This window comes from Cavia porcellus, unplaced genomic scaffold, assembly GCF_034190915.1.
Source record: "Cavia porcellus strain 051 isolate PalLab524CR breed Dunkin Hartley unplaced genomic scaffold, mCavPor4.1 scaffold_6, whole genome shotgun sequence".
NCBI lineage: Eukaryota > Metazoa > Chordata > Mammalia > Rodentia > Caviidae > Cavia > Cavia porcellus.
In genome coordinates, this window is record NW_026947489.1 from 99253412 (window position 1) to 99268943 (window position 15532).

Genomic DNA, 15532 nt, shown 5'->3' on the forward strand with positions numbered 1-15532 from the left:
CTACCCGGAGTCTGACTCAAAGTAAGTTCTCCACCCCAAATAAGTTTCATTGATGAATTCTACTCATTTGAACATGAGTGAAATTGTTTCTCTGTTATATGTCATTACACAGGAGATGCCTGGAAGCTGGGTGGAAGAATAAGTTTAAAAAATACATCTCAAGAAAGGAGAGATTGCACAAAAGAGGAACGAGGTCTGAAGCCTCCATTCTCCTTTTTGGGCCTCAGTTTCCCCATCTTACAATAAAAAGAGAGGGCTCAGATGAGCTCTGAGGAAACTTCCAGCAGCAACGTTCAGGTTTCTACGATTCTAGTTCACAGAAGTGTGTGGAAATTTAAATACACCCTAACTTCTTAAAATAACCATTGAATCGGTGTCTCTGACTTCTTAAGGTCACACTGTGTGTGTTTGTGGATTTCTCTTGGGAAATGAGAGAAGGGAGGAAACTCAGTTCTAGCTTTGATTGGCCTATCTTTCAGTTTAAACAACAAAAAATGTCCAGTTCCCCAACAGACAATTACAGTCTGCACATTTCACCACAGGCATAGAAAATGACCCAGTAGCAGAAAACCAGCCACAAACTAACGGGGCACTCATGCAAGCCACAGTCTACTTGAAGACATCTAGCCTGTGACAGCCTCACTGACTCAGGAAGGCTGGGTGTCTCCTCAGCAGCCCAGGGGTAACCCAGGAGGCCTCTATCACCAGCTGCAACTACACCTGGTCCTGGTTCATCTCAGACTCCAGGCTGAACAGCAACCATGTGAGAAAGGAACTCACCCACAGTGAGAGGTCACAGACGAACATCTCAAACCATTTGCTTGTGACAAATCTGGACCTGATCAGGCCAAAAGAGAAGTTACTGCATGAAGCATGAGTTTCATGAGGTAGGGACCACGTCAGACCAGGTCACAAACAACGTCCTCAAGCGTGCAACACCGTGATCTGCAGTCAGTGAATATTTGTACAATAATTTTATGAAGGCTAATATTTAAATGATCACTTGAATGAGTTATGGTTTTACTGTGTAATGACCCAGAACACTGTGGAAAAGGACTGTATTCTCCAGCACCATCTAGGAAATGTATCTGAGTTCTACTACATAGAAGCTCTGTCTTTGGACAAGCTGCTTCACTCTGCCAAGCCATGGGATGGACATAGTGTTGTGCTGCCCGAATTCCTAATCATGGAAGAACTTGTTGACATTGCTGCAGGGAGCATTGTTAGCTGACATGCTCCAGTTACCATCATCTGACTTCAGAGCCACCTCACCTAAAGTCATATCCTTCCAAGAGCTTCTCACTTCTTAAAAGAGAAGCTTTAGACAAAGTACATGTCACAAAATTTACCTGGGTAGAGAATGATTCATAAGTTGGGCACCACTCAGAACCAGAAGAGCCTGGAGAGCCTCACTGCAGTACAGCCTATGGGCTTCTCCAGGCTGAACACAGGAGAAATGCACCTAGATTTGAGTAGAAAGACTCCCGCTAGAGGGTAGTTAGTGATCCATGATGGATAAAGTCTGTGGTTTCATTTTCCTATTTATAGTAGGCTCCATTTGCTTAACTTAGTAGCCCCAGTCTCTTAGCATCTCAGTTTTAAAAGTACATTTTAAGATGAGATCTGAAGACCGTGGCCATTTTGATCAGTGAGTAACAACTCTTGTTCCAAAGTTCTCTGTGAGGTCAGCTGAGGTTGTCATCAAGTAAATACCACAGCTCAGCTTCACCTCTGCCCAGCTGTGGTTCTTCCCTCTCCCTTTCACAAGGGGCTCTCCAATAAGCATCCTGAATTCTAAGCTTCATCTCAAAAGTTACTTCCCAAAGAACCCAACCTGTGATTACCTTCTTTGCAAAATAAGGATAATAATCATATACACTAGCCTAGTGAATACTAAATGAATAACTTTGTGCAAAAACACTAAGGATAAGGAAGTATTTAAATGTGTGATCCACCCTTCTTATGGGGATAGGTAAAGGCCAGTCCTTTAGTCAAGAATGGGGATCTCACTTCTTCACTGGAAGGAATCTGGAAAAGAATATGTCAAGATACCCTAAGAAGATAACTGGTCATGAGAAGCAGCAGAAAGAATGAAAGAAGAAAGGATATCACTGGACATGGCCCTGTGTGGACCTTGGCCTCCAATTTGCCTCCTAGGTACCTTCACACAAAGGCAGGTAAAACAAGAGAATACGAGGCACACTGACCACAAGTGCCGATCACCACGGATGACCGCTGCACCTAGGTCCCAGTGTCATCCAAAGCTCAGGAAATGATTAACATCCAGACACAAAGAAGGGCATTTTGAATTTGAGCAGTAAATAAAGACTGGCGAAGGACACAGCAGGCACTATCTGCTGCTGTCCAGAGAGTTCATCTCCAACCCTGTTCACTTTCATCAATTAATCCTCACTTGCCAAGGAGGTAGATAGCTTACAGCATTTTCATGACCAAACGATGGATGCTGTCACTATTGTTGGTGTGGCCTGGGGAAGAGGGTTGTTTACTGCAAAACACTTTACTGTCCTAAAGAGATCTTCCTTCCTGTACCCAACACTTACGTAATTTTAAATCACTACCATCACTACTACCATCATATATAAGATAAAACTGGTTCTTAGACAGGAGAAACAGCTACTGAAGAATGCTAGTAACAAAAATGGAGTTAAGATTTAAGGTGGAATCTGAGTCCAAGGTGTATCTTTCAGCCACTTACACTCATATTAAAGACTCCAAGAGTAGGATTTTGGTCTTTTTATGACTGATTTCCTTGTTTTTCAATATGATATAACTCCTGGGCATTCTGATGCAATCAAAGTTAAGAACCATTGCATCACCTCTCACGGTCCATGCTAACTCAGCACGGATCCCACTTCTTGGCTAGAGAAGCATCACCCCCTGTCCTCCACCCTCTTCAGGTAGTTGCACCTAAAATAGCCCCTTTTCCTTGCTGCTGCTTACTCAAAAGCATTTCAAATACCACGTGATCCACCCAGATTGTTGGATCACCCCGTGCCACTTGACGGAACTTTTCACTTATTTATTTTTGTACATTAAAGTGAACAATAGCATTGCAAAGTGAAATTCAGTTTAAGCAGAACACCAAAGAAAAACATCAATTACCCACATTAATTATTTATCTGGGGACAATGACCACAGTGCTATTCTCCAAGAGCAAGGCCTCTGCAGCTTGGAACAGAAAGAAAAATATGTGGCTGCTATTGACTACATAATGAAGCATCAGACTGAACAAATAAAACCTATGACATTCTGTGAACGCATACAAGCCTTCTCTGTGAATGCAGCCCATGCACGTGAGCCCAGAACACACTGACCATAGACAGATCGGCAAGGCCCGAGATCACACCCTCAGTGCTGTGGACAGGCAAGCTTGTTAATGCTCGGTTGGAATATGTTAAAGCCACTATCTCTCTGCAGCCCACCTTGCCCCTTTTAAGCTGTAAGGATGATGACAATGTAGACAAACATCTGCACTAGCTGTGGCTTTCATGGTCAGCCAGAATTCTGGGTGTAACGTTACTTTGGGGTTTTCCTCTTAAGATGTTTTCTGTATAAGATGAGTTGAAATTTCTGCCTTTCCTCCAAGGGAATAATAATTTGACTCCTCTATCATTTTCATGTAATTTAATTTCTTTAACCTCAACATTTCTGAGGGCATTGGAAATTGGAGAGATAAGGGAAAGGAGGAAAGGAGAAAGAGACAGAGATGAAACTGAAGCCCAAAGTTATAGCTAATCAGCAGCAGAATAAAGCTCAAACTGAAGCAGTTAAGACTCCTACTCATTGTTCTAATCTGTTTCTCTACCCCCATCACAGGCTCAGATCTGACCAGCCCAGGACTCCTTACCAGAGCTGCTGACACCTATCTGGCTATACAGTCCTGACCTATAGTTTGGGCAGGGCAGAAACAGGCAGGTGTAGGCTCCACTCCATCAAAAACAGTTCCACAGGTTCCTGGTTTAAAATGCCAAGCTGTTGGAAGTTTCTGTGATCTCTTATTTCCCCAGTAAGGTCACTCAACAAGAGGGAGGGGATAGGAGAGGGGTTTCTGAAAGGATTCTGTAGGACAAGAAGGGTCCTTGTCATGAGGCAGACATTCCCTGAAGAATAGCTCCCTTTATGTAGCTCTCGATGCATGATGAATACTTTGTATATAAAATTCATTTCATCCCATATCCACACTAGGAAGAAGGTATTATCTTTACCCATATCTTGTACATGAGCTCACCAGTAGAAATAGGACTCAGGAATTTGCATGGACCACACAGCCAGTGAGAGAGAGACAGAGCCCAGTCGGATAGCCATTTGTCCAGAACTGACCATACTGGTTCATCTCATGAAAGGCACCAGACATTTTGAGATGAAGCAAGCCCTGTCTCTGAAAACACACATATGTCTTGACAGGCTTGCATCTCACCATGTCTGAATTTTACCTCAGGCTTATTGTGTCCCAAGAGAGTGGGTTCCATTATGATCCTTTATCCTCATTCTGAGCTTCCAGGCAACACAGAAATTTTTCTTTATTTAGACAGAGTATATTAATCACGTTCCTGATGCTGGTACAAAATTCCCAACATCCACAAATTAAAAGAGAGGTTTTGGCTGTGGTTTTTGGAGGTTCAGTCTATTGTTGGCTTGCTCTGAAGCAAAAACAGTAAGGTAGAAGAGCATGGTAGAGGGAATCTGTTAAACCCATGTCCGTCGGGGAGGGAGGAGGGAAAGTGGAGGAAAACAGGAGGAAAGTGAAGAAGAGAAAGAGAAGGAGGAGGGGGAAAAGAAGAAGGGGAAAATGGAGGAGGAGGAGAAAGAGGAAGATGAGGAAAAGATAGGAAAAAGAGGAAGACAAGGAAAGATGAGCGTGCAAGAAGGCAGGGGATGAGTGGGGAGGAGAGGACAGGACAGGAGGCCACGGGTGACAGCAGACTTCTCTGGTCCGCGCCACCAGTGACTCCTCTCTTCTCATCAGAAGCTTCCTCCTAACAGCACACTCAGCCATGAACTCATCAATGAGTGAATCTGCTGATGAGTGTGATGCCCCCCATACAATAATTTTCCCAAATCCATCATCTGAATGCATGAGACTTTGGGGGGAGATGTTAAATCTAAACCATAACACAGCATCTTGCCTTATAGTCCAGACTGATTCTGAACACATTCTGGAACCCAGGCTGGCCTTGCACTCATGATCTTCCTGCCTCCCAGTTTTTTTCTTTATTTGTTTTCTTTATTTCTTTATTTGTTATTCTATTGGTTGTTTGGTTGGTTTCCAGGGAATTTATTAATTACATTTCTAACACTGTTCTGAGTCCTCAGGACTATGCAAAAACTATATTTAATTCTCTCCTAATTATGACTTTAGGAAAACAGACTGATATCTTCATAGATATTAATACCGTACCAGTAGAATTTTAGCACACAATTATTAAATTTGTTATTTTAAAAATAAAACACATACTCAGTAAAACAAAACTTAAAGCTAAAAAATATAGAAAGAAATAATAGAGCCCGTGATACATGTAATACATAAAACGAAGAACTACAAAATAATGCTTTAACTGTCTTACCTAGGTTACTTAGATTCTGTTGTCTCACAAATGGTTCCATCAAAATGTCTTAGCCATAACAGAAAAAGGTTCAAAGGAAAGCCCTAAGCATTGTTAGGTTGCAAAGTTTCTTGACATACCAGGTCACTAGCTTAGAGTGATCAACTGTTTCCAGGACACAGAAGTATCATGCCAAATCAGGACAGCTCCAGGCAAATTGCAACAGCTGATCAGCATAGAACTAGCACTGTGGACTTCCACCACTAGTTCTGGTTTGGGCTTCCAGAATGATGGGGGTAGAAGCTACACTGGCCACCAAATGTGAACTACAGACTGCACACAGGTGCCACTGCATCTCTCCCTCAGACTCCCAAGCCCTTGTTCCCTCAGCAGATGGACTCACCTTCTGCTCACTGCATGATTCTCCACCCTCTACGCACACCCTACAACTCAGAGCAATAAGCACATCCCTACAATCAGCTTCATGTTCCATTCTGTCCAAGTGCTGAGAAGCAGCTGTAGGACTTACCGCTGCCCAGGCAGGGGGATGGAGTCAAGGTGGCGGCCACCAGGTAAGGCCATCATGTTGATTCCAATGCACAGCAAGGCCTGGCCACAGCGGTCGGGACCCTGAAAAGACAAGAAAAGAGGAATCAATGATGACCCTAAGAGAGGAAGTGCAATGCCCTCTCTCTCTGGAATCTAGGATACAAAGAACCAAAGTAGATGTAAAGAAAGATTTCCCAGTCCTCTTTTTTTTAAACCAACTCCTACTTTAATGTCTCCACATGACTAACATATGACCCAGATTTGACCTTTGTTCAAAGTCTTTAGTTCACTGTAGCTCCTTATAATTTTTCCTCATGTCCCACTGCCAAATATTTACCTGACCCACTATGGTGTGTACCAAATACTGGGACACAGGCCAGCAAATATTGCATTGGACATACTTTGAACTAAAACTGTAGGCACAGCTTATTAGACATTCACATTTAATGGGCATCCTATGTTACCTGTTAAATCTGGCAACTCTACACAGTAATTCCCTAGCTATATATAATATACCAACTGAACACTGGATTGTTCACTATGATTGGGCTTAACAGACATTGTGATCCTGTAATAAGCAAAGCAGCAGCTTTCCTAAGTCCATTCCACTGCAGGTGATATAATTTCACCTGATCTGGAAAAGAAAGAGACACTTAACTCTGTTGGTCCAATGAGCAAGATAAGACTGGTCCTAGAAAATGTTTCCTTTCTCCTAAATGAAAAGACACCAGGTAAGACATCTTTTTCCTACTGCACTTGAACAAAGAAGCAAATCTATAGCATTACTGCTAGAAACCATTTTGCAATCGTTAAAGGAGCAAGATGGAGAATGGGATAGGAAAAAAGAAAAATTCCTGAGTCTTTGTTCATGGAGTCACTGAGTCAACTAGTCCCACAGACTGGCTACCTCTAAGCTTTCTATTACTTAAAACTATAAAATTTCTTATCATTTAAATCAGCCTAGATGAGCCAAAACTTCCTAAAAGAAAAAAATGACATAGGTTCTGGTGGCTTCCAATGCTAGCACAGTGATGTGTCTGTTGCACCTATGTCTCCCATGTTGAACTAGAATAATGGTGTCCTCTTCCTCATTAAAGTAGAAGGCCAGTTGGTCGTGTCTCGCTGCCTAACTTCATCCCTTCTCTGCTCCTGGAGAACCATCCTACACACTCCTTATCCATTCATTTTATGCCTCTCTGCCAACTCCTCCAAGCCAAGAAATAGTCCTTCTTCAGGAAAATGGAGATTGTATCCCTTTGCCTGAGCAAGCCAACAAAAGACTCTTACTCCACAATTGCAAATGTCCCCTAAGAGAAAAGAATGGAAGAGGAAAACTAATTAAGAGTGATGAGAATGAACACAAGGTCCCCCCTGGCGATTCTAGAAATAGACTTAAAAGGTCAGTCTACAAAGTACAGGGAGGGAAGATAATGAACTGGATCCTTGGATAATTCCAGAAACTCACTTGCTCCAACTACCTGTTTCTTTGTCTGTGCACCACTACACTGTAAGCCTCTTGAGGACAAGGGTGTTGTGTGCTCTCACCCCGAGCCTGAGGTCAGTACTTAGTCTGTCCTCTGTGTGTCTGGCAAAAGAAAGGTGTAGTCTAAATTAAAATCAAAACGGATCAAAGATCTAAATATTAAAACAGAAGCACTAAATCTGCTGGAAGATAGAATGAGTAAGACTCTGGAAGACATAGGTCTGGACAAAGACTTTTATGAACAAAACCTTGACAACACAGAAATTATCACAAAGAATCCACAACTAGGATTTTATCTTATCAGAAAGCTTTTGCACAGCAAAGGAAATTATCAGCAAGATGAAGAGACAACCCACAGAGTGGGGAAAATTTTTGTCAATTGTTCTTCAAACAAAGGACTAATATCTAGAACATAAAAAGAACTAAAAAAAAAAAAAAAAGACTCATCCCCAAAGTCAAAGACTGAATCCAAAAATGGACATCTGAGATGAACAGACACTTCTCAGAAGAAGAAGTACAAACAACAAATAAATATACAAAAAATGCTCAACAGCACTGGTCATTTGAGAAATGCAAATTAAAATAATGTTGAGATTACATCTCACTCCAGAAAGAATGTCTATAATCAAGAAAACAGCTAATAACAAATGCTGGGGAGGCTGTGGAGAAAGAAAAAGAATACTTCTCCACTTTTGGTGGGAGTGTAGACTGGTTACAACCACAGTGGAAATAATTGTAGAGATTTCTCAAAAAAATTAACATTAAAAATCCCATTTGACCTAGCTGTTTTCCTTCTGGGCATTTCCTAGAGGAATTAAAAGCATCATTCCACAGAGGTATATACATGCCCATGTTTATAATGGCACAGTTTGTAATAGCTAAATCTTGGAAGCAACCTAAATGCCCATCAACCAATGAATGGATAAAAAAGTTGTGTTTTTCTATACAATGGATTGTTACTCAGTCATAAAGAGGAACAAAATTTAGACATTTATAGCCAGTAGATGGACTTTGAGATGATAATCATAATTGAATAAACCAGACACGTGTAAAATATTGCATCATCTTTCTGGTATGAGAAATTGAAAATTTAAATAAGAACCAAATTTTACAATAGATATTTGTTAAATAGGAAAAACTGTTCAAAGGAAAAGGGAGCTAGGGAGAGGATGCTATGGTTTGTGTCTCTGAATGTCCCCCCAAAGCCTCATGTAGTAATGGGGATAGGCTTTTTGAAGATGGCTTGTTAAACCTTGACCTCTTGCTTTCATGTTCCCACCTCAAGAAACATAACTACAGAATATCCAGCTCAGCTCAGCAGGGCCCAGGGTACTCACTTGGTAAATATCCTCATCCTGTGCAAGTGGGGGACACAAGTCCTACTGTAGGCAGCCTACATACAATAGAAGGGAGGAAGAGAGGTTTGCTTTCTCCATTTTGCTCGTGTTGTTTTTGTGTCTTCTACCACCTAGAATTGTTGCCCGTCACCCATACCATGCTGCCCTGGAGCCAGCTGATTACAGACTGAAAACTCCACAAGCTGTGAGCTAAATAAACCTTTCCCCTTTAACATCGGGTATTGGGTATTTTGACTCAGCACAAAAGAAAAGTAACTAAAACTGGGGAAAAAGAAGGAAAAGAAAAATATCAGAAAATAAGAATAAAATGAAAACAGAGCTTTGTGACTACAGGGGGAAAGAGGTTTGAAAAGAGGGGATGGGAAATGGTGGTAAAAAAGAGTAATTAGATACATCATATACAAACACAAATTCAGAGAGGAGAAGTCAACAAGAAGCTAAAACCTGTGAGTCGGCGCCACGCGTGAGCTGACTAGGGGACAGACAGACACCAGCTCCTTCCAGCACACAAGCAAAGTCAAGAAGAGCCAATATGTTCCCCTCCTTGCCCCTGTAAGTGACCAGCTGATCCAGGGAAACACAGGCTGTGATGATAGCTAGTGAGATAAAATACAGTTTAATGTTTGTGGTGTTTAGTGCTTAACTGACTTTGCAGGCCTAAAGCTGGTAGGCTAGTCACCTATTCAGAGGATAATGGTGGTGAGGGTTCTTAACTCCTTATTATCTTGTTTCAAAATCTTGTATCATTCTCATTGTTTTGTTTGGTTAGACTTTTATTCTGCTTTATCTTATTTGATTTGCTGTATCTGATGGCATGGGCAGCTATTTCAAAGATAGCAGGTATATTATAATAGCCATTTTGAATTTACCATTATCTTGTTTTGAAGTCCTATATTGGATTCATTGTTTTGTTTTTGTTGGTTCTATTTTGTTTCTGGGTTGTTTGACTTTACTATGTCTGAAGGTATGGGCAGCTATTTTGAGGACAAGAGGCTATAGTAACCACTGTTGATTTCTTATTATCTTGTTTTGAAATCCTTTGTCACACCGTCTGTTTTGATTGGCTTTACTCTGTTTTATTTTGCCTGGTTTTATTCTCTCTAAAATAATATTTTAAAAAAATACACATTCCATAAATGAATGTGATCATTACGCATACCTAAATTGTACCAATAAACTTAAATAAAATTTTTAAAAAGAATAAGTGCAGTGAATTTTATGTTTACCCTCACTTCTTCATCAAATCATAATGTTTAAAAAAACAGTTTAAAAAGGATGTGAAACAAGGGATATAAAAGTCTTAGGCAAGAGTAAAAGCTAAATAAATAGTAGCTATTTGTTATGATCATTACCCAAGAGTCACCTGTGTGCTCAGCCCAAGGTCACCTCTATTGAAGGAGATGCAGAAATGTATGCCACATGCTTATAATTCAAATTACTTAGGAAACTGAGGCAAGAGAATCCCAAGCCCTGGGCCAGCATAGGCAATTTAGCAAGACCCTGTCTCAAAATAAAGCTTTCAAAAAAAGGAGGCAAGGAATATAGCTTAGTGCACTTCGATAGCATGTGTGCAACCCTGGGTTTGATCCCCAGCACCACCAAAAACAAATATATATATAGTGTTCAATTAGTGTTCATGATCATGCTATAATTATCATTCTTTTATCATTCTTCTCATCATTGACAAATGCTCTCGATCATGTGTCATCGTTATCATTATTTTTTAATCATTCTTGTCATTACTGACAAAGTATATTTTGGAAGCTAGTGAGCCACTAGTGAGAAAACCTAAAAGTAACAAGGTGAGGTCTTTGGGCCTGTTTCATATACTTAGCTAATGTATAAAAAGGAAAATATCACTTTTTAGAATAAAGGCTAAAGTACGTGGCAAGAGTAGTAGCCCTTATTTTACTTCCATCTTTATCATAGAGAGGAAAAAAGGCAAAGGAAAAACACTGAAGAGAGAAATAAAGCCTGGATGAGGGGCAGGGAAATGGTAGGGAAGTTCTAAGGCTTCTTAAGTGTGACCCGAGAGGATCCCAAGGAATAAGGTGACACAAACCTGCAGCAGCGGAGAGACTACTGAGTCTGGTTCAAGCTGTATCTGGGGGACCCAAAGAAAGAATTGCTGTTGATAGCAGGAGCCTCAATGCAGGCAAATGTTCTGAGTTTCTCTGAGATGGATTCCAGAAATATGATTTGACGATCATGAAATTCTGTGCCCAATTCTTACTTCCTGACCTGATCCCCGGTCCTTTGGGAAGATGCATTTCATTCACAGTTGCCCAGCAGTTACGCAGGTAGAGTCCACCAGCTTGCAAATTCTTCTATCAAGTGACTTCCCATGTTTCCAGAGACTGGGTTTCCCCTTGGGGAGGATCTATGCCCCAATCACAGACTGTACTCTTTATGCCTTCCTCTTCCCCCTCAGTGGGACAAGACTCCTGGATGTCTGAAACCAGTGTGGAGCTGGTCTCAGGGTCCTAAACGATGATCACCATAGACAGGAACCTGGACTGCATTAACTCTCAGTGGACCACAGCTCATATTCTTTGAGGGTGAGGAATGACTGAGGAAGAACATATGGAAGGCCAAGAGTTTACCACAGATGATGTTTATAAAGTGCCTATCACAATCTTGACAATAGCTGATGTTTATGGATCATGTACTGTGTGCCAGGGACTTCTCTAAATGTTTGATTCACTTTAATATCCTCATGCCTCTGTTATAAATGATATCTCTGAAATTCAGTGAGAATTTTGTACTAGTAAATATAATGACTGGAGGAGAGATATTTAGCATATGAAGATGACAAAAGCAACAAATAACCAACACATAGCCTGTATTTGCCAATAAGCACATCCATTCCACTCCCTGGTGCCACCATCCAGTCCCAAGGGGCTGGTCACAAACAGAAAGTTCCTACACCAAAGTTCTGTCTTCATTCTAATGTCTTTCCTTCAATCTTCTCCCACTCCCCTCACCATGTTGATCATGATCGGGTCCAACTCATTACACTGATCAAAGGTTCAAAAAGTAAAACCACTTTAAAGCTACACAGCATGTTAAGAAACCAAGAATGGATTGAAGACTGCACCAAGAATCTTTATAGGCAAGCAAAAAAGAACTTGAACTCTTAAAAGTGTGGTAGAAATAAATTCTGACTCTGAAGGTGATTAGTACATGCTGTTGCAGAAATTGCCATCCTCTGTAGAAGTAATTTCCTCAACTAGACCTCCCAGGAACTTCATGAGGATTAAATGAAAGAGCTTAAAACAGTGAGTGATATTATGCTTGGTACAGGATAGTCTTCAAGACGAAGGGCCTTCCTTTTGCAAGGAAGTCTTTTTTTTTTTTTTTTTTTTTTAAGAGGAAAAAGAGAAAAACACAAAACAAACCAAAGAGGCGTAAGGGTACACGCAATACAGAACTACAAAACAAAACAAAACAAAACAAAACAAAACAAAAAAACATAACAGTAAGAAATTACCTGCTAGTAGATTACACACTATCTTCTTGAAAATAGTTCCTCAAATCACAGTATCAAAGAACACAAGGTGGACATTCAAACAGGGAGACTGCAAACAGCTGTGTTCAATGTTCCAAAAACATTGATAAAGTCAGCTATTTAACACCCCCAAACACACTTGCTGTTATATCCGTTAGAGCTCTTTTTCTTTTTTTTTTTCCCTCTCTTTTTTACAACAAAATTTACACATCTTGGATTTTATTACACCTTAGTGCTTATTACTTTCTTTTGGGGGGGGGGGTTTAAGGAAGTCTTGAGAACTGGTTTCAGAATAGAGAGGCTGTTTTGCCCCGTAAGGGTGAAAAGGCACAAGTGAAGTGAGCAAGGAAAGGCAAATTCCTCCATCACTACTCCAGGGAGGCTTCCAAGTTCACTGAAGATCCCAGCATAGATTCTACAGCCTTAGTTCTGCAGGGATCCAGGCTGTCTCCCCCGCCAACTTCTAAGAAAGACTTAAATCTTAAGTGTCTCTGATTTAATTTAATGTCTTCTGTGACAATGGCTCCATTTGGACAGCTCCTGTCGGTGCCCACATCCCAGTCCCATTAAAAGCAACCCTTGCCCACTTCCATTTGGCTAAGGTGATTGGCCTCACACAGGAAATAGAGGCTGTTTACAGGAAATTATTCGGTTAGACCCCGGAGTGACAGCAATTGTCTAATGGGCCAATTGGGCACAGCTCAAGGTGTGACTATCAACAAGAGTAGGACAGTAAATACTCAGGAAGTTGTTAAGCTCTAACAGCAATGCTGGGCTAAATCCAAGGAGGAGGAGCACAGTGGGACAGCACCACAAAGATCTACTTGCAATTTGTTTTTGTTGAATGCTTCAGAGAGTGCCGAACCTGGAAGCAACAGACCTGTCTGTCAGCTTATCATTATAAATCACCCACAGTTAGAGATGAAAGGGGCTTTAGAGAGCTGTGGGGAACAAATGAGGTACTTCCAAGTGTCATGATATCTGCTTCCCCACCTGCAAAATGAGAGAAAAGTAGACTCAAATTCATAAAAGCATTGTAGGCATTAAAATAATGCATGTGTAAACACCCTTCTTTCTAACACCCTAACGTATGAACCCACTTCCTACATGGCCAAACATTCCTACCCCCAATAGCCTTAGTAAAGGGAAAACTTGATGCCCAAAATGGAAATAAAAACAAGACAGACCTGGATTTTCCTGCATCCTTTGCAACAGGAAAAAACATAGGGCACCAATCAGGAAACTCAGCAGAAACACCTGACCTAGGTTTCACCAACCAGGTACACAAGGCTTGAAGTTTGGAAATGGGATATTTTTTTCTGGGTCTACAGGAGAATCAAGTCTCTGTGCCTGGCACACAGACTAGCCTTGGAATCACTCTGAAATATACACTTTTAATTTCAACTTTCCTTTTCCCAGTCTACAAAATGCACAGTGTACAAAGTCCATAAAACTACATTCTAGATGTCCAGCCTGTAAATTATGTCAGGCACATCCTTGTCCCTTAGCCTCCACATCTCTTTAATCAAAGTCACTGTCATCTCTTACAAGAACCTCCTCAGGGTTTCCTGTCTTCATCAGATGCTCCTCTTCACACCTACTCCATTCCAAAATGTACTCCGTACAACTGTCAGAGTGATCTGAAGCACAAATCTAACCATATCACCCTACTGTTCAAAATCCATGGATTTACCCTGTTTCTAGACAAAGATCCTGTATGGCCTACTTGGCTCACATTGATTTGGCCCCGGTCTCCTCTCTGGCCTCTGGCCTTGTAACTCTCAGCACTGGCTGACACTGGCTGCTCATCCTTTTATAAAGCCACTCCTCCCCTGCCAAACACCAGTGGTCTTTTCCCCACCACGCTAACCTCACCATTATCTCCCCTCACCATTTTATCCCTATGATCCTTGAGAGATCTGCTCAAATACTCCTTTTTATGCTGCCACTGGGTTCTATCACGTCCTCATTACAGAACCCCACCAGCAGCAGCATACTCAGTATTTGACCTCCATAGGACTTATTGTAATTATAATCAGATACTCAACTGTGCCATTAGCTTAATGTCTTTCTCCTCTGAAGGTCTTGAGGCAGAGACTAGAAGCCTGTCCTGCTCACTGCTGCATTCCCCATAATGACAGTGTCTTATGCATAGTGATCATCAATACTTGTTAACTGAGGGAATCTGTTTTCATTGTGCTTACTGTAGCTTTCTCACGGATAACTTAAAGACAAAAGTATATACTTCACTATGGGATTATGAGTGCTTAGTGGGAGGAGCATATGAGGGCCTTTCGCATCCCATACACCCTGCATCAAAAGGACTCTGAATTCTTACACCCAAACAACAAAGCCACCTGTCCCTCCTGAGTTCTTACTGTCCTCTGTCTGGGCATGCCCAGCTCAATGGTTTCTCTCTTCACTCCTGCTCTGTGTTCATCACATTCTCCCAGAAGGACAGACAGATGAACCTGTGGGCAATCACAAAGCTACATAAAAACTATGATGGTAGGTAACTGAGGGAATGCTCATAGTTCATGGGTTTCAAAGAATTCTAGATCAAAATAGAAAGTGGGGAAGAGGGACCATGAAATAGTACTTAGAGCCTGATCCAGTACTGAAACTTGAAAGAAGAATGTAGCAATAACAGAGGAAGGAGAGGAGCTGAAATAAAGACTATACGGGGCAAGGAAGGCACAGAATTGTGAGCATGGTAAGACGGGGAACTGAAAGTATTCTTGGGAAGCTGAGCACTCAGGGCTGACGGTATAGTGTAGAGTATAGGATTCTGGTGGCATGGGAATGTCAAAAAAAGAGTGGCCACTTTGAGCAGGGGAAGGTGGTTCTTCTTATAAGTATTGACCTCAGATCTGTCAAATGCAGAGTGGGATTTTGCCAAGTAAAGATAGGCGAGGACACGCAGGGCCAGTGGGGCAGCATGAACCATAGCAAGAAGACCATAACACGTAGCAAGTATTCAAGGGCTGGGATCTCTCTCAGAATGCTAGAGAGAAAGTGCCTCTTTGGCCCTGAGTATAAAAGAAGTTGATTTTTTTCATCTCTATCCTGT

The 15532-nt window shown here is 41.4% G+C and overlaps 1 protein-coding gene across 3 annotated transcripts in view; it reads right to left on the reverse strand.

Annotated features, from left to right (window-relative positions):
• Positions 1-15532, reverse strand: part of Insc (INSC spindle orientation adaptor protein) — a 132356-nt gene that overhangs the window by 97600 nt on the left and 19224 nt on the right. For all 3 annotated transcript variants that reach the window (XM_013148100.3, XM_063251851.1, XM_063251852.1), the window contains exon 2: positions 6094-6194. In XM_013148100.3, coding sequence (XP_013003554.1) covers positions 6094-6149 — 56 coding nt within the window. In that variant the 5' untranslated portion in view covers positions 6150-6194. The remainder of the gene's footprint in view (positions 1-6093; positions 6195-15532) is intronic.